At 36.9% G+C, this 23,045-nt stretch overlaps 1 protein-coding gene across 1 annotated transcript in view; it reads right to left on the bottom strand.

Moving 5' to 3' along the window:
- Positions 1 to 22,130, bottom strand: part of RAB21 (RAB21, member RAS oncogene family) — a 38,371-nt gene extending 16,241 nt beyond the window's left edge. The window contains exons 1-5 of the mRNA XM_008684390.2: positions 21,751 to 22,130; positions 10,350 to 10,409; positions 9,477 to 9,584; positions 6,243 to 6,306; positions 87 to 141 (exon numbers count right to left, since the gene is read on the bottom strand). Of these exons, the coding sequence (XP_008682612.2) occupies positions 87 to 141; positions 6,243 to 6,306; positions 9,477 to 9,584; positions 10,350 to 10,409; positions 21,751 to 21,897 (434 nt within the window). The 5' untranslated portion in view covers positions 21,898 to 22,130. The remainder of the gene's footprint in view (positions 1 to 86; positions 142 to 6,242; positions 6,307 to 9,476; positions 9,585 to 10,349; positions 10,410 to 21,750) is intronic.
- Between the last annotated feature and the right edge of the window lie 915 nt (positions 22,131 to 23,045).

Below are 23,045 nucleotides of genomic sequence, written 5' to 3'. Positions count from 1 at the left end.
ATACCTAAATGGTAAAGCACATTGTGCAAAGAGAAAGACTGCTACTAGGGAGTGACTAGAGGGAGGGGGGAAGGGAGAACACTTACGATTCTGCTTCTTGAATGGAAACGTGTCTCTCCTTTTCCAGGTCTATTTTATTACCTAGTTTGAAAAAGTAGAAATGCCATTTCTTAATATTGATTCATTTTTATAACAAAACAAAGCCAATTCTAAATACACAACGGCCATTTTAATCACCTGGAAAAATAATACAAATCCCCATCAGACTTCTACATGTCCTAAAACTACAAAGTTAAAGCCTATGATAGGAGGGTTGATCATGACTGTCAAGGTAAACGCCTCAACCTCCCTCAAATGGCTCAATGCATATCCCTCCTGAAGCCGCAGCCTCTGTCAGAGAAAACAACTTTTCCAAAGAGACAGGCACTATTCTTTGATTTAGGATATAACGGAGACTAAGAGTCACTTGGGAACCTAGGGATAAACTATGATTCTTAGCCAAATGTAAATGGTCCCCAGTCAACATACAGCCAGTCAATAATTAAGCAAGGCTACCTTACTATTGATGAAATGTATTAGGCCAGCCTCTTGGACCCTAAGGGTATTTTGGTTTACTAACTGATAATGAACTGGTTAGAGAAAGCATTTCACTACCACAGAAGAGGAAACTGTACTGTTTGACAACATGTGAGAACTTAATACATGCACATCATGCAAATTTAAAATTACTGAAAATAAGGTTAGCTCTTCTTAAACAATGGGACAAAACTGAGATTATGCTAAAAAGCCACCAGAATAAAAGTGAGGAAACTGCAAAATGCAGATTCCTTATTAAATACAGGGTAGAGGTTAAAGTGAGTTGGCTGGACACAGAATACTAAAGGTAATAGAAATAACAGAAAAAGGGGGAAATACCCTAAGAAAGGATATTTCAGACAAATATTTTCATTTCTATTATGACTTATAAGGGGGGGGAAAGGAAACCTTTGTAAATAAGGTCATCTTTTCTAGGAACATTAGAGAATCTAGAAGATAATTTCAGATAAGGACTGAAGTAAGCACCCAATGAAAGATCTGATGCTTACAATTGAGAAGTACAAGCCCAGAGAGTCTGTATATAGAGGACCTCAAATAATCTGAGCACCCAATTATGGGCAGCTGCAAGTAACTATCTGACACCATAGCCAAAGCATGACAAGGAAACAGAGTATATACTAAAGCTCAGTGATTACCAACAAATTCAGTAATGAACTGTTCCTTCTTTGAACAGTTCTGTTTAACTCAGCAAGAAGAACATATTCGGATTTCCTACATTATATTTGTCAATAAAATTTTAAATCTGCTAAATATTACAATGTATCTGACAGTCACCTGAAGAAAAACAAGTTGTTTTATGCTATGAAGAATGCAAAAAGCACCACCTAGTGGCCAGTGGTTCCAACAAACAGAAGCACAGTATTCTGCCACTCGTAAAACGGGAGACTTTTGTTACAATTAACTAAAACCCTATGAGTTGTTTTTCTCAATATATAATGCCTCTGTTTTCAAATTCTACCAGAATTATCAACATCCATTTTTTAAAAAAATAAGGATAGAGAGAGATAATTTGAGTAATGCCTCAAACGAAATTTGGGGAAAATTATTCAGACACTGCTTTCTTACCTAATTACATTCTAAATTTACCTAACTTTAATAAATCTAGTTATTATTAAAATAACTCTTTTAGCAAGCTAATTATTAAACAAAAAAATTTTGTTTACCACTATTTCTTTCAACAATCAGTGTCCATAAAGGTATTGATTACACAGATTAAGTCATAAAAAACTACATTTTGGTGACTGACATCTTTCCAAACTCAAAACCTTTTTAGTGCCTATAGTTCTTTTAAAAGCAAGACATGTAAAGGATTAAGGCTTTGAGGCTCATCTATTTCAATGCTACTATGCAGCTATATAGGGAACTTTCTAATAGTTTTGAAACACCTGAAAAAAGGATTACCACCAACTAAGTATAGTACTATAAAGATTAGGGGGGAAAATTGGCTGAAGCAGGTGGAAAAGCCACCCTGCTAAGAATAGTAAAAACTTTATTTTCTTTATAAATACACATTTGAATTAAGAACATGAAAGGGATATACCCATTGGTAGGGGCAGATGGCCTAATGGCAATAAAGAGCTAGAACCCTATTTTGCTTAGATTGTATGGTGGTTTGTGGGCTAGTCAAAATAAGTTTTCAAAGGCTTTAAACCTGATAAAGCTTGTTTTTGTCCTAGATCACTTCGTAACTATATAATTTGGGGGAAAATTACTAATCTTAGTATCACTCTATACAAATGTAGCTAACAAACAGCATGGTTGATATGAAAATATGATAATGTAAAAGATCTAGCATTTGGTACATACTCAATAAAAGCAGTTATTAATATCAGCTTATATTCATCACAGTGAATGATCAAATGGAAAATCAATATTATTATGAGAAAATTAAAGCCCATGATAGGCAACACACTTTTTATTACCACCCTACTAGTTTCATCTAGCTAATTTAGTTAATCCAACACTCTGGGAAGTCTTCTTTAACTTCCCTCCCCTCCAAATTTAGTTAGGTTTGCTTTAATGCTATCACAGCACTCTGTACTTCCCCCTTCATAGCATTTATTGTAATATAGAACAATAGCTTGTTCTTCTCCCTCTCTCTACATAATAAGCTCTGGGAAGACAAGGACCATCTGTATTTGTTCACTTATTCTTATACTAGAATACTCCCAAAACTGGTATATAGTATATGTAGTAAGCAATATATAGTGCTGGTTAAGAATATGGGCTCGATATAGCAGACAGACCTACGTTAAAATCCCAGGTCTACCTCTAACTAGCTATGTACTTTGGGAAATACCGAGCTCTCAGCCCACTTCTCATGTGTGAAATGGAAATGGCAACAATACCTTCTTGTAGTGCTGTCAGAAGACTTAATGAATGCATAAATGTATAGTTCTTAGAACAGTACCTAGGACTCAATAAATGGTAACTACTACTAAAAATAACTATTTGTTTAACAAACATACAAATGTTAAGGACAGATTAGAAGCAAAATATTATCAAATAGAGCAACCACAGCTAAGAGTGCTAATCAGTGGACTAACTAAAACAGAGAGGGAAAAATCTCTGCTAGCAAGGTATGGGGTTCTCCATCACTGGTTAACACACTGTAAGTGGTTTAGGTAAGGACGTAGAAGGTTAAGTATTTAATTTACATGAAAAAGCCAGTAGACAATATCATCAAACGTAAAGATTCAGAAACATGAGTTGAAATTCCTACACTTAAGTTTAAATAACTAAATTATATAAGAAAAAGATGGGAAAAGCTTGACAGAAGAGCAATACTTATAAAAAAGTGATTCGGAGTTTTGTTAACTACAATCTACATAACAGAGACACTGTGACATGGATAGTAAAAAATGTATGCAATCTTGGGACAGTGTTGGTAGAACGGTAATGGGAGAATTTTAAAAAGAGAGCCATTTAAGTATACATTGGCTCAACAATATTTGGATTCTAGTGTTCTAGTGAAATAAGCCTAGAAAAAAAATAATCAGGATGATAAGAATGTCCATAAGTTATACCAAATGAAAAGCAACTGAAGACTAGAGTCTATAAGATTTCAGGTAAACCATCCACATGTTTGAAAGATTGTCTTATTTAGAGGAAAAGGAACAAATATTTGTCAAAGGCCTTCTCTATGCCAAGGGTTTTCCAAATTACTGTTTAATTTTCATTAAATTACATTGAATCCTGGGAAGTAGTGTTATTATTTTGAATTTAGAACTAAAACAGAAAAACAAATAAACACTGAACTATTCTAAAAAACAGAATGAAAATCAGTATGTAGAAAAAATAATGTAAATGCCTATCAATAACAAAAGGATAAATTGTGGAGTATTTATAGAATAAAGTATTAGAGAACAAAGAGAATAAAATGAACTACAACTATATACAAAAACAACGAATCCTGCAAACATAATGTAAAACCAAAAAATCAGATACAAGAGTTCATACTATATAATTTCATTTATATAAAATTCAAAACAAAACTAGTCCATGCAGTAAAAAGTCAAGACAGTGTCTGGAGGTGGGCAATGGTGAGGGGAAGGCAGCTGGGACGGTGTTGGGATGAAAAAGAAACACAGGTGAGACCTCTAAGTTACTGGTTACACAGATATAGTAACTTTGTGAAACTTTCCTTTTGTGGTAAATGGGCTCTCAAAATTCTTTCAACAATGAATTACAACTAAAATTCCATGTCACACTAGAAACAGAAAAGGAGTGAGAACTTTTTAGGCTTTACACCAATCATTAATAGACATTATGTAACATTAAATGAGAATTATCTGTCCCTACTTGGGGCAGTAAGCTACCATCAATATTCCTAAACCTTCTTATAATATGAACATGAAAAATATACAGTCCAAATTAATTATTCATAAGCTTTATTTATCCAGCTATTTTTTTAATGTTACTTTGTAACGTGGGTCAAGTAACAAACTCTTGACGCTTCTTTGACTTCAAGTATATGTTAGTCATTTCTTTCCCTCTTCTGAGAGATAACCAGAATCCCAAATAATCATATCTTTAGTCATTCGCCTAATGTGGCCACTTCCACTCCCATTAAGTCCCAGATACCAGACAAAGCCAGGTGAACTCACTAATGACTAGATATAGCTTTGGCCCAAAGTCCCATGCAGTCTACTACTTTAGAGTTCCATTCTGAAATACTCCTGCCATTAGCCTAACATCTAGCATCTAGACTTAAAAAGTAGGCCAAATCATCTCCTTGGCCTCTTCCCCCAGATATGTACCCTGATCTGGAACTGCAGTTTGCCAATCTAATGGTAAGACAATGTAAAAAATGTAAACTTTATTTAAAAAAAAAAAAAATTCTTGCGATGTCTCGGTGGCTCAGAAGGTTAAGCTTCTGCCTCAGGCTCAGGTCATGATCCCAGGGTTCTGGGATCGAATCCTGCACTGGGCTCCTGGCTCAGTGGGGAGCCTGCTACTCCCTCTGCCTGCCGCTCCCTCTGCTTGTGCTCTCTCTCTCTCTCAAATAAATAAATAAAATTAAAAAAATAAATTAAGTAAGTAAAAATTTTGAAAAGTCAAATGTGCCCACATTGACCATTCCATTCTAGGTCCTCCACTAAAATTACCCTGGTTTCTTCTAGACCATTGTTATTCTAGCAGTCATGCAGAAAGAAAGAAAACAGCATGAGTCTATTCATCATAAGGATTAATAACAAAGTATAGGAATCAGAATGACTTCACTTCATATCCCATCTCCATAGCTGCTTGATATTGCACAAGTTATCCAGTATCTCCAGGACTCAGCTTCCTCTATAAAGCCCTCATAAAATTAAGAGGATTACATGAGATAATGTCTACTAAGAACACAGCATAGTGTCTGGTATACTTTATTGCTCAATAATTAGTTATATTATTGAAATAATAATCTAAAGAAAAAGGGAACCAAAGAGAAATTTCAGAAGTCCAAGAGTGAGTTCTACAGTTCCTTTATTTTACCCATTCAGAATATTCCTCCACCCTACTATCATGATTTGGTCATATACTTGGGAGTCAAATTTGTCCTTAACTCAAAAATGTGTATAGTTAAACATATAAAACAAGAATACTAGCCTAAGTCATTAGTTTTAATTTTATTTTAAAGTAGTTCCTAAACTATTTTTTTCTACAGAAAATCTTATGAGGAAAAACTAAAGATCAAATTGAAGCAAGGCCGGGAGTTGGAAGTTTACATGGTTAATTTCCCACTTGTGGGCGCCTGGGTGGCTCAGTTGTTAAGCGTCTGCCTTCGGCTCAGGTCATGATCTCAGGGTCCCTGCTCAGCAGGAAGCCTGCTTCTCCCTCTCCCACTCCCCCTGCTTGTGTTCCCTCTCTCGCTGTGTCTCTCTCTCTGTCAAATAAATAAAATTAAAAAAAAAAAAATTTTTTTTTCCCACTTGCTCCCCAAGGTCTTCCCTGAAGTCTGAATCTCCTGAAAGATCACTTCCAAATCATAAGTTATTCTAAAATATTAAATATTAAAATATCATTCTTCTTTCTTTCTCATAACTTTAAAAATGAGAATGACTTATTTGCTATTCTCTAATAAAACATTAAGGAAGCAGAGCACTTTTTTTTTTTTTTTGAAACAGAGGACATTTTAAATTTAAAAAAGTAATGATGCTTACCAACTATACATAAACAGATTTCATTTCCCAACATTTTCCGTAATTCTTTGACCCAGTTTTTTACCTGTGTATACAAAAGAGTAAATATTAAGTTCTGTTGCAACGACTATCATTACAACACCCCGAACTCCACATTGTCAAAATACCTCAGAATTTGTCTAACAGTCCATACATTTAGTTACTAGAAATGATTAACTGTAGGATCAGTTATTGACAAATTATATTGCAAACCACAATATACAAACATCCAATGGAGTGAGAAGTCATTCCACCTCTAATTATAAATTTTCATAAATATTCCACAGACCTAAGCAAAACTATTCGCTAGAGCAAAAGCACATCAACTCCAGCCTATGCTTGTAGAGTCACTTTGGACTTAAAAACATCTTAAAATTGAGTCTTTTGTATTCCAATTGGTTCCAAATTAGAGGGCAAAGAAGCTTCTGTGCCACACACTTAAAAGGGGGAAAAATGTATATGGGAACCCAAAAGAGTACCAAAATAAATTTTCAACCTTTAGTGGATGACAGGTTTTTTTTCAACTTCAGCACTACTGATATTTGGCTCAGATTAACTCTGTTGTGAGGGACTGCCCTGTGCAATGTATGAAATTGAGCAGCATCCCCAGCCTCCTACCACTAGAGATTAGCACCACCCTCTAGCTGTGATAACCAAAGATGTCTCCAAACATTGCTACTGCCTGGTGGAGAACCACTGGAATACAATGACTCTAGTAACAGATTTTTCACCATGGATGAAGCACAGCAGTAGGTACAGTTGGGTACATTCAAATTAAGTAAATTCATCTTTTGAACTCATGATTTTAAATATGCTGATTACAATAAAATAGGATAAAGAACAAACTTGAATACCTCCTTCATTTTTTGTAATGGAATTTAATTTCCATGTAATGAAATCACACAGAACTTATATCTTCTTCAAAAAAATGCACGCACATCTTTAAACTACAAAACTTACATTAAATACGTGGTAAGTAAGCATTTACTGTACATCTGGTCCTACGGTACAAATGTAACAGTTCCACATTCCTGTTTTCTACAAGAATGCAGAGGAACTGTCTTTAATAAACCCCAAACCTTTATAAAAGGAAAGGTAATCAATATCACCACCTTATCTTAGAGCACTGAACCATAGTTTTCTCAGTACAGCCCCATCTTTTTGTTTCATTCACATGTATGTAGAAAGTTTTTAGAGAAGCACTAAACTTCCATCCCTAGTTGATGTCACATAAGAAAAATGAGACAATTTGGTATAAAATGTACATCCTCATCATTTCAAAGGAAACATGCCAGAATCCAATTACAAATTACTCTACTCCCTATATACATAGTATCATAACCTACTAAATCTAACCAACTTTTTTAAAAAAATGTGTTATTCATCTGCAAATTAGATACCCTTCTGCAGGCATCCTACTCATCACCCCCATACATTCTGTGGTGAGTTAAGAGATGGCTACAAATTTTTTTACTAATCCTCTCATCAAGAAGTAGAGTCTGGGCAGGGAGCCTGCCTCTCCCTCTTCCCCTGCTTGTGTACTCTCTCTCTCTCTATCTCGCTCTCTCTCAAATAATTAAAACCTTAAAAAAAAAAAAAGAGGTAGAATCTATTTCCCTTCCCTTTGAAGTTGGGCTAGCCTTCTAACTTGCTTTGACCAAGAGAATGTGGCAGAAGTAATGCTATGCCAGCTCCAGACTTAAGCTTTAAGAAGGCCTGGCAGCTACTCTTGGGATCCAGTTGTCATGTAAACAGTTTAGGCCAGAATATGGAATAATGAGGGAGCATGCGGAGACAGCACCAGAGGATGACACACCAGATGGAGTGAGAGACCATAAGGAGGAGAACAAACCTTCCTAGATGGTCCTGGCCCCACCAAACTCAAAGTTCAGTGCAGCTGTTTGAGTGACTCTTATAACACCACATAACCTGCCCAGTCAACCCACAAAATCATGAGAAACAATACAACATTGTTTTAAGCCACCAAATTTTGGGGGTTTTGTTATACAGCAAGAGATAAATGGTCACTTTTCAACCTAAAAGACTCAACCTTCTCTTAATCAATAAAACACTCAAACCATTTCCATTTATGTCAAAAGGCAGGAATGGACAACAAACAGCAGTTCCCAAATAAATTTTTCAACTATCATTAAACCTGCAAGTTACTTTATCATTCCCTTTTTCTACTCCTTGGACTAAATTTTTCCACATGTAATAATCCAAGGACTAACTTGCACAGTTGCTTCATCAGTTAAACACTGAAAAATAAATGGAAAAAAAAAAACCCCACCTAAAACTGAAACTAAAAAGGCAAGCAATTTCAACAGGAACAAGCCTGTAACTCAAGGCGAGCACACTTTCTGCTGTGGAAATTACCCCTTTTAGTTACATACCCTTGACAAATTTATTCCAAGAGGGGCTTTCAGAGGAAGGGTGAAATAAGTAATTAATCACCATCCTGACTGTGACGAGAATTCACAGGTAAGTTTAATGATAACTTATTTTTGGTTCCAAACAACTTTAAAAGCTCTACATTTGTGGTGTATGTTTAAAAGAGGGGTGAAAGGTGCCTGGATGGCTGTTAAGGGTCTGCCTTCAGCTCAGGTCATAATCTCAGGGTCCCGGGATGGAGCCCCATTTCAGGCTCCATGCTCAGCAGCAAGTCGGCTTCTTCCTCTGCCCCTCCCCCTGCTCATGCTAATAAATAAAATCTTAAAAAAAATTTTAAAAAAAGGGGTGAAAAATAATGAAGAAGGTTTAAAATAAATACTAACTAGACTGTCGTTTAAAATTTATACTATATCCTCCAGGACATTTAGTGAGAAGAAAGGGCTTAAAATTGATTTAGTTCTTCTTTTTCCTCTTTACAACTAGGGAGCCCATGCAGCCATACCAAGTATTCACATGCCTAGTGTATACGGAATCAAGAAATACATGTGATATTTTTTTAATAGGGAGAAAAAAAGCTCCTTGATTTTTATAAAGTTTTATTTCAAATTAGCTATGTAATAAACTTATTAATAACTGTTATTCAAAATGTAACCATGAATTAAATATTGCATTAACAAATATGAGCAGTAACCATTTATATACAAGTTTATTTTACTTTTAAAACCAAGACTAATTACATTAGTAAACAAAGGCATGCGAATGGATACTTGAAAAATTAGTGTTGTTATTCTATTTAAGTCATCTACCCATAAGTAAATAGAATACCTTCTGAAAGGAATCTTCATCTGTTATATCATAAACTAAAATAGCTCCATTTGAATCTCTGTAGTAAATTGGACCCAAAGCGTGGAATCTCTCTTGACCTGCTGTATCCTAAATAAAGCAACAAACACTTATTAGATCAGAAGAAAAAAATTACATCTGCTATTGCAACTACAGTAAACTTTGGATTAATTGGGGGACATGAAGTTACAGATAACCTCAAAACACTGTTAAGAGAAAAAAAACAGGTTACAAAAAATTTTTAGACATTACAAACAATATTTAATGTTTTACCGTTATATGAAAGTTACTTCTCCCCTCCCAACCCTCTTACTCCTCAGCAAATTTCCCACCCCCACTAAAAAAAGAGTTAAGAATGCCCAAGATGCATTATAAGCCAGGAATAGGCCTTGCCCTAAATTTAGGTTCCCCACAGAGGGAGAAGACAAGGAAAGAAAGCATGCACCAGGACTACTGGCCAAAAGGTATTCTGATGCATTACCCTTGCCCTATTCTCTACTAGCCACTGCTTTGGAAAGTGGGAACATAGAAACACAGAGGGGAAAAAGGCCAGACAGGCTGTCCACCCACCCTGTTCTTATTCTGACATGGGATCCCTCTGAGTTTACCCTTCCCCCAGCTCAAATGTTATGATAAGCAATATTCATGTATACAACTGTGTAATTCTTAGCCTGATGTTAGAAAAAATGTTTATTAAAAAACAACTTTGACTAAACTTAACTTAAAAAAAAAATCCAGAAATTCAAATTCCTATTCCTTGAGCCAATTATTCAAATTCCTATTCCTTGAGCCAATTAATTAGAGTACAAAGAATAGCAGAAGCCTCCATTCACTCAATTGAAAAGGTTAACTTACCCATATAGCTAGGTTTACTCTTTTCCCACCAATATTTAACTTCTTCGTTAAGAATGATGCCTAAGAAAAGAGATATACGTTAAACAGTATTTCATATAAAGTAATGTTTCTTATCCCAAGAACTATAGATGGAAAAATAATCTCAATGTGAAACTCAAGTTATCTGGGAGAAAAAGTAATCACTGAGTTCTTATTAATTACCAAACATTATTTTCACTGAAGACAGAACATTATTTATATTGTAATCTAAAAAAGTGGTATTTTGCTTTATGAAATTATGAAAAACAGAAAGAAAAACATGGCTCCTGGCTGGCTCAGTTGGTAGAGCATGTGACTTTTGATCTCAGGGCCACGAGTTTGAGCTCCATGTTGGGCATGGAGACTACTTAAAATAAAAACAAATAAAAAGATCTAAAAAAAAGAATGAAAAACTGATAATTAAGTATTTTCTTAGATTTTCCCCATAAAAATTTTTCTTAGAGCATTTAATTTGATGTCACCCTACTGACTCATTATAGAAAGAGCTAAGAGATTTCTAAATGAGATAAAAGATATATATTTACTGGTAGTTTACTTAACTGTATGAATACCAATATAATTTGAAATATTCCTGCAATTATTTTATACTTTAAATTATTTATTTATATCTAATAATTATCCCAGGTACTAATGTTACAGAAATGAAAGGAAATGGTTCTAGCCTTCAAGGAGTTTATAGTCTACAGCAGAAATGAACATGTAAAGAACAGTACAATATCATGTGACAACTGTTAAAATGGGAGGGTCTTGCCAAGTAGACTCTAAAGAGAGTGCTGAGAAATGAAGTGTAAAGCCTCCTTGGATGAGTTAAAGCCGGCTTCAGAAGAGAAGGTGATGATCTCCCCCATTTAGGAGTAATAGGGGCTTTTCCAACATATGGGTGAAGCCACTGAAGCTGAAACACATAACTCCCTCCCCATGGAGAACTCCAACAAGTTAGTATGGTCAGTGCCAGAGATGAGACCAGAAAGATAGGCAAAGATAGACATCAATGTCTAGATGTATGGACTCTACTTTGTGGGTCTTAATAAAACCTGTTTCAAGACACATGTATTTTTAAAAAAATGTATAAATGTATACTACAGTCAGATGTATTAGGGAAGCACAGCATATTGCTCTGTATTCCCTTTGAACACTCATAATACACATTAGCACACTAAGACTTGGCCAAAAGAAAAGCTAACTGCATCTATACGACCATTTCCCAAACTCATTTGACCTCTTTTTTTTTTTTAGAGAAATGCCTAATTCATCTTAAGGAGTAAGTGTTAAGAAGAATAATACTGTTGATGATGGAGAATCACTGAAGGATTTTAAAGCAGTGGGGAGGTATAAGATCTATATTTTAAGAGAATGACTCTGGGATAGGAAGGGAGGTTAGACTGGAAAGGACAGGACTAGACCTGGAGACAGAAGGCTATTACAAAGTTGGAGAGAAAAACAAAAAGGGCTTGAACCAAGCCCACAAAGATAGAAAAAAGAGAATCCACAGTAATTGAAGAGGAAATATAATCAGAATCCAGAGTCAGCTGACATATTTTAAAAATATAAATAATAAAAAATATATAAATAATTAAAAAGTATGTATTAAAAAAAGGAATAGAGAGCCAAGTCCAAAGCTATGCAGAGACAGTCACAGTTAGGTGTACCTACAGAAAAGAAAGTACAGAGAAGTAAGGTAAAACAGATAAAAGGCCAGGATGGTGAATTATTACTGAAGGAGAAGGAGCCCAGATTTCAGGAAGGACTTTCTGCTGTATGCACGCCAAAGAATTTTAGAATTAAGAAAAAGCCAATGAATTTAGTAATTAACTAAGGAATCCACAGATCGATACAAATGGCAGAGCTGAGATCAAATCCAGGAATGTCTTCCTTTAAAACTCAAACTACACTAAAGATCGTTTATCAAATGAAACAAAGATTACATAGAAAAGGGTATAAAATAAATAGCAAAATAACAAAAGAAAACTTGGAAAATGAGAAGACCAAATACATGTCTTGACAATAAATGTGACCAAAGGACTTCTCCCACTCATTATACCACAAGAGCTAAGAATATGAACTTCGAGGGGCGCCTAGTGGCTCAGTCTGTTGGGTGTCTGACTCTTGATTTCAGCTCAGGTCATGATCTCAGGGTTGTGAGGCGGCTTTGGCGCCTAGCGTGGAGCCTGCTTAAGATTCTCTCTCTCCCCTTTCCCCCTCCCCACCCTCCACCCTGCTCTTGCACACACTCTCTCTCTCAAAAAAAAAAAAAAAATGTGAATCAGAACTTTGGAATTGAATCTCAGCTTTGCCCCTTATTAGTTGTATAATTTACTTGAACTCAACCATTTTCATGGTTTCAATATCAATGCTATATAAAGAAACTCAAAATCTGAATCCTATCCAAATATTTAATAGGTAGGTCAACTTAAATGCCTCTCTTCTCTCAAATACCTTTAAAATTAAACTGATCTTCCTTCCGAAATTGGCCTTCCATTCCAACATTAGTATTTTGATTACATTCCCCAAGTCACTGAAGTTTAGAATCTTAGAAATATCATCATTGAACATTCTTCCTCCCGTGACATTCTATATTCCAAAAAAATCCTACGAAGACTTGGCTTCATATTTACTCTGGATTTCTCGGATGACCAATCTCATATTATTATAATATCTTTGGTCTCACCTCACACTCTAGTTGACATGCCAAATTATCTTCCTAAAGCCTCCATGATTAAAAAAAAAAAAATCTTACCATAACTCACTGAAGGATTCTAGTAAGATACCATTTCTAGAAAGTTTACTTGAACTACATCCCTGCTGGTAGCTAATATCTAAATAACCTTTTTGTCATGAGATTTGTGGGGACTTCTCAGTAGAGAGGAATGAATTAGAGCTGATAAAGCTTCATCATTTCCTTTTCCTCCATCATCTCCTTGGAAACTTAATACCACCTTCCCATGATGAGTTTAAGGGACAGTGTTAAGTCTCTCCAACGGAACAATGGATATACAGTTTTATGGAAAGATGCTCATCAGTGTCAATTATAAAAGAAAAAAGAAATAACCTAAGTGTCCCTCAATAGGCAATTTTTAAAACATACACAGATAGCCCATCCATACAGTGAAATCACATCCATAGAGTGAAACTCTATACTTTCATTTCTACTACTATTGTTATGCTAGCTAACAGTTACCTGAAGGCTTACCTTCCACCAAGTACCGTGCTGAGCACTTTTTATAGTATCATTCACAAGCTTCTCCTTTATAAAAGTTAGGGAGCCCTAATCCACAAGCAAAAATCTGTTATCTTTGTATTCAAGGACCTAAACAATTGTCCACATCTATCTTCCTAAGATAGCTTCCAGTATTTCTCCACTTACTCTCCAACTTACATGGTTTACATACATACCTCCAATTCTGCTTATTCATAAAATTCCTAATCTGATGTATTCTCTTTTCTCTATTTGAATCTCATGTATCCAAGTTCAGTTCATGACCCATACTCTTCTTTCTTGAATTTTTAAGCTTTCTCATACCACCCATACAACCCACACTGACTTTCTCTAACCTGAAGAATTACAGGGAACCTAACCTTTAATATACAGCATATACTGCCTTGCTTATATCCTAAGTTATCTTTTTGTGAGTATAAGTCTTCTGTCAACTAGATTACATATTTTTATTTAACATGTTCATGATGCTTACAATGAAATGGGCAGTATCCTAAAAGCTTTTCAGTACTAACTCATTTGATTGTCATAGTACCCTGAGTAAGATATAATTATCTAAATATTACAGATGTGGAAACTTAGACACTGGAAAGGTATCCTGCCCAGGGTCACACAGTAAGTGACATAGTGGGATTTGAAATCCAAGCAGTCTGGCTCCAGACACGACTCATAACCACTATGCTACGGTATCTCCCACACTGAGATCTGAAATAATACTTCTCTTGTGGAGAAAGCAGGAAGAACCAGTGTTGACACACAAATATTGTTATTGTAGATGAACATATCTACAATGTGCCTAGGTAAATCGGTGCAGGTAAAACTCAATATATGTAAGAGATGTGCTCCTAAAAGTCTCCTTATAAACCAAATTATTTTAACTCAAATATCTGATATATTATGCAAGGATCCCCACTACATCTTTTTTTTTCTCCTTCATAATGAAATACTTAAGAAGCACTATATGGAAAGATTCCTAGTATAATATAAATTGTCCCATTTTATATATATTCTTAGTCTTTAATATGTTACAGATACTTTCTTAAAGAACAAATATCATGTTTAAAAAACAAATACAATTATATGTGAGACTAAAGCTGAAAGATTTTATGTAAGATCAAGATAGTAGTAATCAATCAAAAGGCTGGCATTTGTCTCATCTTTTTTAACCACCTCTATGAGGCATACTTAATTTGGATAGACTACTGAGATACCACTTGTAGTTATACTTAATCTGGGGCACCGGCTCTTGTTACATGGGAGTGACAGTGAGAAGGAGGAGTGATCATTGACTTCTTTGAGAATCTGATGAGAGCCATGAACGGATTTACTCCCAAGAACACTACTCATATGCACATACCAAAAACAATTTCACACACTTACCCAGTGAAGAATTCCCAGTCTAGAAAGGGGAGGGAAAGTGGCATTACAGTATCAATTTAAAAGGTTCTAGAAATATAGGAAGAAAAAAAATAGTACATCCTGTGGGCCAAACACTGTGCTGGACTTTCTCATTTAATCTTTGTAACAAAGCTGAGAAGTAGCTAATTAGCTCAGTTTTACAGTTGTGAACCTGAGATTTAAAGAAATACAGTGACTCACTCAAGGCCAGACAAGTCAGTTGGGTGCTGCAGTTGGTAGAAGACTGTTTGACTCCACAGTGCTTTTTCCATTGCACAAAGCTGTTTATTCTAGAACACATTCTTAACCTGGCACTCCTCCACATGAATGCTAAGTGTTCCTGGATACAAACTCAACTCCCAAAAATACATTCTCAGGGTAGGCACAAAGTAATGAAGATCAAAACAATGGTAGATCTCCCACCTTATTCCTCTGAACCCTGAGTTACAGCACCACTACTTATAATTCCAATGACTTCATCTTCCAAACTTTAGGGGTATTAACAAATCAATAATCACATTAGCTGAGGCCAACATCTGTCATTTGCATGTGATGCTTATTTACCCAACATCGTATCCAAAAGCATAGTGAATACTTTTTAAAAACCTCTATTAAAAAAAAGAATTATAGGAAATAATAAGAAAAAATACATCTGCCAAATGAAAGTCTTTTCTTAACTTGTTTAATCAATTTTTTTTTTTTGTATTTGTTGTTGTTATTAGCCAGATCCACTTGCTGTGCTTGCAACCCCCGGGCAAAGCAATATACCTAAAGCAGCAAAGTAAATGAATTATAGATAAAGACTTTTCTGTTTTTATCTAATATCTTTTAAGTCCAACAGACTTTCATTATTGTGTGTGTCTGGGTGTATACATAAAAACTAAACACTGACATTATTTTTGCTATAATCACTAACACTGTTCCAGACTTAAGTATTTAAAGTATCTATTACTACTTCATTAAGACATGAAAGGAGTTAGGTAATTTATAAATTAGTCCTCTCTAGCAAGGCAATAAAAATTAGCTATTGGAGAACTAAACTGGATTGCTACAATGGCAATCTTATCACAATATACAAATGTAACAAATTTACATATTATAAACCTTAAATTTACACATTGTTGTGTGTCAAATATATTTCAATTAAAAAAAAAGAAAACTGAGTGCTTGAATACTTCAACATTTCTTGTCCTTAGTTTCCATAAAGTACAAGGATTATAATCAGTTTAGAGTTCAAACAAATACTTTGAAAGTAAGAGTCAAAAAGTTACTTCTGAGGAGTAGCTCAAAACCCAAAGCAGAAAATGGCAATCAGACATGGAATAATTATATACTAGGAATTTAAAACAATTCAGAAAAACTCTTTTCTCTAAAAAAAAAAAAAAAAAAATCACCCATTCTTCCATAGCACATATGTATCTAGTAAAATACCAAGGAGGGGGGTGTGGAAATTTCAACTATTATATTTTATAAAGATGATGTGAATGAATTGACTGTTCAAAACTGATGGGACTTCCAGAAATACTTGGAAGATATTTCAGACATTCAAAACACTAATCTTACCAATAAGGAAACCAAGATTCCTAGACCAGAGATTATGATGCCAAGCATAAAAGTGACTGCTAGAACCTGAATGCCAAATGTTGCTCAGAAGGTTAAGGTGCATGCGGGGAAAAAGTAGTAGACTTAGCATAAGAAAAAATGGTACACCATTACTACTTGTGGGACCCTAAAATTTAAAACAAATCTTGGTTTCCTCATTTGCCAAACTATCAGGATACTATCTGTGCAGCCAATCTTAGAGGACTGCTTTGCTCATCAAATGACAGCCACCTACCCCAGACTACAGAAGGCAGATAGGTGGAATTCCAGTTAAGAGTCCTAAAAGGGAAAATGACTGATGGTTCTGATTATAAACAATGTTACTTTTATATAGAGACTAGTGGAAAGTGATAGAAAGCACTTAAATTAGAGTGCATGATCTTAGAACACCTTCATATAAGGGGGAAAAATGGCATACAACTAAAGAAAATGAAATGATCACCCAAGAGCACAGACATAAAGAGACATACCATAGATAAAAGATGGTTACAATCAAAATGGCACAAACATTTCGGAATAAAATCAAGAAAGCTAATTGATGGTTAAAGTACCTTAATCATTTTTATATTCCCCAACTACCATAATGTTTGATATTCAACAGTTATGAAATATACAATCATTGAATTTAATTGCTTAGGTAACCACATAAGAGACTGTGGGAACTTAGATCAAGTTTCCTGGGCTAGGTAAAGGATCTTGAGTTAGAGAGCTCACCTACAAGATTCCTTCATAATTATTAGTAACCTAGGAGAAGGTCTGCGTAAAAGGAGCAGTACTAAAAGGCAGTGATCCTTCAGAGACAGCATGGATTCTCAAAATAATAATATTAATAATTATTCATGTGAAATTAATCCCATTACCCTTTTGACTGAATTACCATGAAGGAAACCAATGCAGACGAAGTAAACATTTCTTAAACAAATATGTGCCAGGCACTGTGATAGGAAGTTTACCTATGATGGCTCTCTATTTAACCAACATAAAAATCCAGTAAGTGAAGGGGTACCTCACTGGTTCATTCAATAAGCATGCAATTCTTGATCCCAGGGGGTTCTAAGTTTGAGCCACATGTTGGGTGTAGAGATTACTTAAAAATAAAATCTTAAACAAAAAAATCCTATAAGTAAGGTCCTCTCATTTTATAGATCAAGAGTCAGCTTACAGGGGCGCCTGGGTGGCACAGCGGTTAAGCGTCTGCCTTCTGCTCAGGGCGTGATCCTGGCGTTATGGGATCGAGCCCCACATCAGGCTCCTCCGCTATGAGCCTGCTTCTTCCTCTCCCACTCCCCCTGCTTGTGTTCCCTCTCTCGCTGGCTGTCTCTATCTCTGTCAAATAAATAAATAAAATCTTAAAAAAAAAAAAAAAGAGTCGGCTTACAAACATTAGAATAACCTGCCAAGATCATGATGGCTATGAAGCAGGAGCCAACATGCAAAACCAAGTCTATCAAAGTCCTGTCTCTTTTTACCACATCATATGGCCTCCTAATGCAAAAACACAGTGTATCTTGTCTTTGCAAGCATTTGACAAAGCATCTCATGATATCCCCTGTGGGCAAGACTGATGTAGCTAAGGCAAAAAAGCTAGATTTATAATGCTGGAATAACCATTTTCATTAAAGGCTCTGTGTTCACTAGTTAGTAGCCCATAGCAATCAATCTTAAACTGTTTTCTGTTTTCATTATCATTAATATGTACAACACTCCATTGTTTCTCACTCAAGAAGACAGACTATGGCCCATGCATAGTCTGAAAAAGCCCCACCCTAAAATTCTACACATCTAAAGAAAAATACACCTTGGGTCATGCATCACTGGACAATAATGAGACCTGCTGCAGAGCTTTGTACTTGGCCCTCTGTCTCCCTTTTTCAGTCTTTATTAATGCCTCAGGAGAACAATGAAGACATTCTTAGCAAATTTTCAGGTGACTAAGTTAAAATGAGTTGTTAATCTGGACAGTAAGGAACATACGTTCTTCTTTGCATGCCCAGAACCCAAACAAGTGCCTGACCCACAGGTCATGTTTCTTGAATTATAAAATCAAACTTAAAAGGACATCAACAGGCTTTAACCACTGGAGTAAATCTATCAACGCCAATTTTAATGGGTCAAATATTCTAGGGACAAAAAACTTAACTATAAAATTAAAGGAAAAAGAATCGGAAGGATGTAATGTCCTTTTTTGGAAGCAAGACTAAGACAGCAAGCTCAATACTAATCAATGTAACAGCTGTCCACAAGCTCATAGAATCTTTTCTATTTCAGTGTTGGAAAAGGATTCTCAATAGGGAAGGTGATACCCTGTGCTTTGCTCAGCTCAAACCACACTTGGAATCATTTCTATAGCTCAAAGAATCACATTTTAAGGAAAGAAGACAATGATTAAATAACAAGTGTCTAGAAAAGATGTCAAAATAATGAAATGACTTAGAATGATGTCATTGGAGATTCCTTTAGAGGAACCAGAGCTGTTTACCCAATAGACAGACCAAGGGGTGTGATAGCTATCTTCAACTATCAGAAGGGATGTCCTGTGTGACCAAGATTCAGAGGACAGAACTGGAACTGGAAACTACAAAGAAACAGATTTTGGCTTTATATACAGAAAAACTTACTGGAAACTAAAACTGAGCAAAATGAAGTGGGCCATCTCAGGACACTGTGAGTTTTCCACTTTCTATACCAGTTCATCTACCTCTAAGAGGAGATAAGACAAAAGTGGACAATCACTTGACTGAAATATTACACAAAAGACTGAAACAGTGAACGATAAAATACTTCAGGTTCCTCTCGGTCTTATAACTCTTTGAAATAAGATTGCAAGAGAGTGTACTTTGCACAACACAAAGTATGTTACAAAGATAGGTTATAGGTAGTTTTGTTGACAAAAAAGAGGGACTCTTCACGTCTTCTGATCTTCTGATCCATGATCTCCTCTCCACTTGGAAATTAAAAGCATACCCGGTTATGTTTTATGGGTCACAATTCTCTAAAAAAATTAAAACGAGATAAACATATATAAGAGAGAGTAGACACAATGCTGCTTCCATACATTGGTATGCAACAAAATCCTCAATTCTGTAATATAATCCAGACACTGTTTGTGATGACAGTCACGTAAATATTAATATCAGGACTGCTATGTTTTTGATACTGAAAATCTACCATAACTTCATCCTTTCCAGCGAAGGGTGCAGTAGTTTCTCTCTAATATTTAAAAATCTTTAGCCTGCTTTTAGCTTCAAGGATGTCTTTGAAATGTACAATGAAAGTGTAATTTTTAGGTTAAAGGACTAAATTATCTTAAAAGGGGGGAAGGCTCCATTACAATGATCTTCTCTTTTATCTTAGATCTGTAGCACAAAGGTAACAACTAAAGGGGTGGTTTACCAATATCCAGAGGCAGTGGGATTTACTTGCTCAAAAACTTAAGTAAGATCTGTGCTCAAATATCAGCTTGGGCATCATGCATGACTTGTGGAAATATGACTGCCAGTAAATTACTCAACTTAACCAAGCCTGTTTCCTTGCTTGCAAAATGGGACCAATAAAACTACTTCATAGGCTGTTATAAGAATTAAATGACAGAAGAAAAATAAAGTATTCAGCACAGTAAGAACTCACTAAATGTTAGCTATTATTACTTTACCTAAATGAAGTTCTAAATTCCAAATAATCATAGGTATTTATGCTACAAACTTCCTTGATTTCACTAGCAACACTCAACAATAACAACTATTAAAATTGTGTAAGTGCTCTTGTTCAAGGATGTAAGAAAAAAAGAAGTTTCCTCACATTCATTTTTTCAGATATTATGCTTTACTTAAGAGAAGTAAAAACAGGAATAAAAATAGAACATGGAATCAGAGCATCTTTGTGAATTCTAGACTCAGTAGTTTAATAATAGCATCAAATATCAAATGTCACAACAATTAGAGGAGATTATGCATTCTATTAAATAGTGTCAATGTTCTTACCCACTACACAGTCACTAAGATCTATTGTGCAATTTGGGCCATTAATAAAGATGGAGAGCTTCCAATAAACCAGGTCCTAAGTGATTTTATGTATACTTGTCCTGACAACCCTATGAGCTAGATATAGATACTATCATTATGGCCATTTTAGCACATAAAGAAACCTAGGCACAGACAGGTTAATTAACTTGCCCAAGATCACACAGCTAGTTAAATAGATGGAGATGGGATATGAACCTCAAAAATCAGGCTCAAAAGTCCACTCGATTTTACTACCTGTAACTAAATTGATCAAGTCAGATTAGTTCGAAATTTTTCTTCCAACACGTGCAAACTAATTTCTTTGGGAGAGGGAGGAGCCTACATCTCCCTCAAAGGACTGACTTCACCCCCAATCAATGATTACACTTTAACACTTTTCCAGCTAACTATAAGATAACTGCAGAAGAAAGCCGGCCCGAACCTACAAGCAAAGAAAATAAGTAGCAGCAGCAGCGACTAAACTGTTAGTTTGGGGGACCAACTGTTGGCTAGTAGTCACATGACGTTTCCATGTGCATGTGGATCGACCGACCTCACAGAATGACTGCCCCATAAGTCAGACCCACGCAGGCAGCAATGCAACTGCATAACCCATAACCGGCAAGCGGTCATTTCAAAAACCCTCCACAAATGACTGTTTTGCCAATCAGCACGTTACTCGAAGACAGGACAAAATGGAACTTGCGTAAACACTTAGTCATCAGTAAGCGCTGAAGTTACAAATCACCTAGTTCGCAAAATCAAATCCGCAGCTAAGTTCCTAATTCCGAAAGAAAGAAAAAGGGCTGACAGTCGGTAACTGTAGGGTGAAGGCACCTAGGGCCCGAGCGGAAGTGAATCAAAGGCGAAAACTAGCCAAGCGATATGGGGGACTCCACGATATGCGCAGCCACACGGGGGACTTTTGAGGGACCTTCCACTCCCTTCCCAAAAGCCTGTCCAAATGTCTACAGGATGCCCCGACCCCGCGTGCCCCTAGGGCGAATTCAGAAAGGCAATTCGAAGACAGAGGTGACAGGCCTGAGATTTGTGAGCCCAGATCCAGAGAACCATGGTAGTAAAGTCCTCACAGCCCCGGAGGGGTAGGGGCCCCAAGGCTCCACCTTCCGCTCCCTGGGGCCCGCACCTGCAGAGTGGTGATGTGCTTGTCGTTGAACTTGTTCTCGCAGTAGCGCAGCACCAGCGACGTCTTCCCCACGCAGCCTTCTCCCAGCAGTACCACCTTGAATGAGTAGGCTCTGCCCGCCGCCGCCCCGCCGCCGGCCGCAGCCATCCCGTTTCCCGGCCGCCCGAGCCCTAAAGCTGCGCGGAGCACCCCACAGCCGCCGCAGCGCCTTCAGAGTCGCGGCCGGCGCAGGCCCCTCCGCACCGACCAGCCAACCCCAGGCGCTGTCTCTACTCCCTCCTCAGGGCGAAGCCTGGAAGGGCAGAGGGAAGTCCGAGAATGAAGGACCCCGCCACCACGTCAGGCACCCGAGAAAAGGCGAAGAGCACTCCCTCTCCGCCTCCCTCTAATGGCGTCTCCTTCCTCCTACGTCACACTTCGGGTCACGTGACCGCCGCGGTCGCGGACGGCCCCTGGGACTCGGCCTAGGAGAACGTGCCTGGACGTGGGTGGGGCTTCTGGGGCCTCTTCCCAGGGTGGAGTTGGCTGCGAGTGGAGCTCCTCCGCGCAGTCTCCGGCAGACTGGCTGTCTGCTGGTCACCGCCGCTCTGCAGTTGGTGGAAACCTGCGGGATTAAGGAATGGATAATTTGAGGTAAACCCAGTTCTGGTGGAATGTGGAAGGGCAGAACGTTACGCTTGCCCAGGGAATGTTCAGCACGCTAATGACCTGGGTCACTGTAAGGCAAATCTGCCAAGGTGCCCTTCAGTCTCTTGCCATTCTCTGTGGGATCCCAAATCATAGCTATTGAACTTCATTCAGTTCCCCAGACCGTCAGATCTCCTCCTCATCTTGCAGGTCTCAGCTTAAACCAGAAAGCCTTGCCTGACCACCAATCCATCTTCTTTCTCTTTGTCCTTCCCTCTTTCCCCCTATCCCTCAAGTTAAGTATTTCGTGACACTGGTATACATACCTTCCTTAGCAGCACTTCATGGAAATTACTACGCTGAATACAGTCTCTCAGCACGCTACAGATTTAAGGACAAGAACTGTGTAAGACTTGCTCACCTTTGAATTTCTAAATCCCAAGTTCCAAGCACGTAATAGGTATTCTATAAATATTTGGAAATGAATGAATGAACGGTACATCTTAAGCCATTATGTCTTGGTTCCCCTGTTTTTCTGTCTTCCATGAAGCTTCTGACATTCCTTGTTGATTCCACCTTGAGAGACCTGGCTTGTTTGATGATTGTTTATCTTTCCTGACCTGCCTCTCCTTCCTTTATGAAATACACTCTTCCAAGAAACCATAGGG

Source organism: Ursus maritimus, unplaced genomic scaffold, assembly GCF_017311325.1.
Source record: "Ursus maritimus isolate PB19 unplaced genomic scaffold, ASM1731132v1 scaffold_21, whole genome shotgun sequence".
In the NCBI taxonomy this organism is placed as follows: Eukaryota; Metazoa; Chordata; class Mammalia; order Carnivora; family Ursidae; genus Ursus; species Ursus maritimus.
Note: the sequence above shows the minus strand (reverse complement) of the source record. Positions and strands in the feature narration are given on the sequence as shown.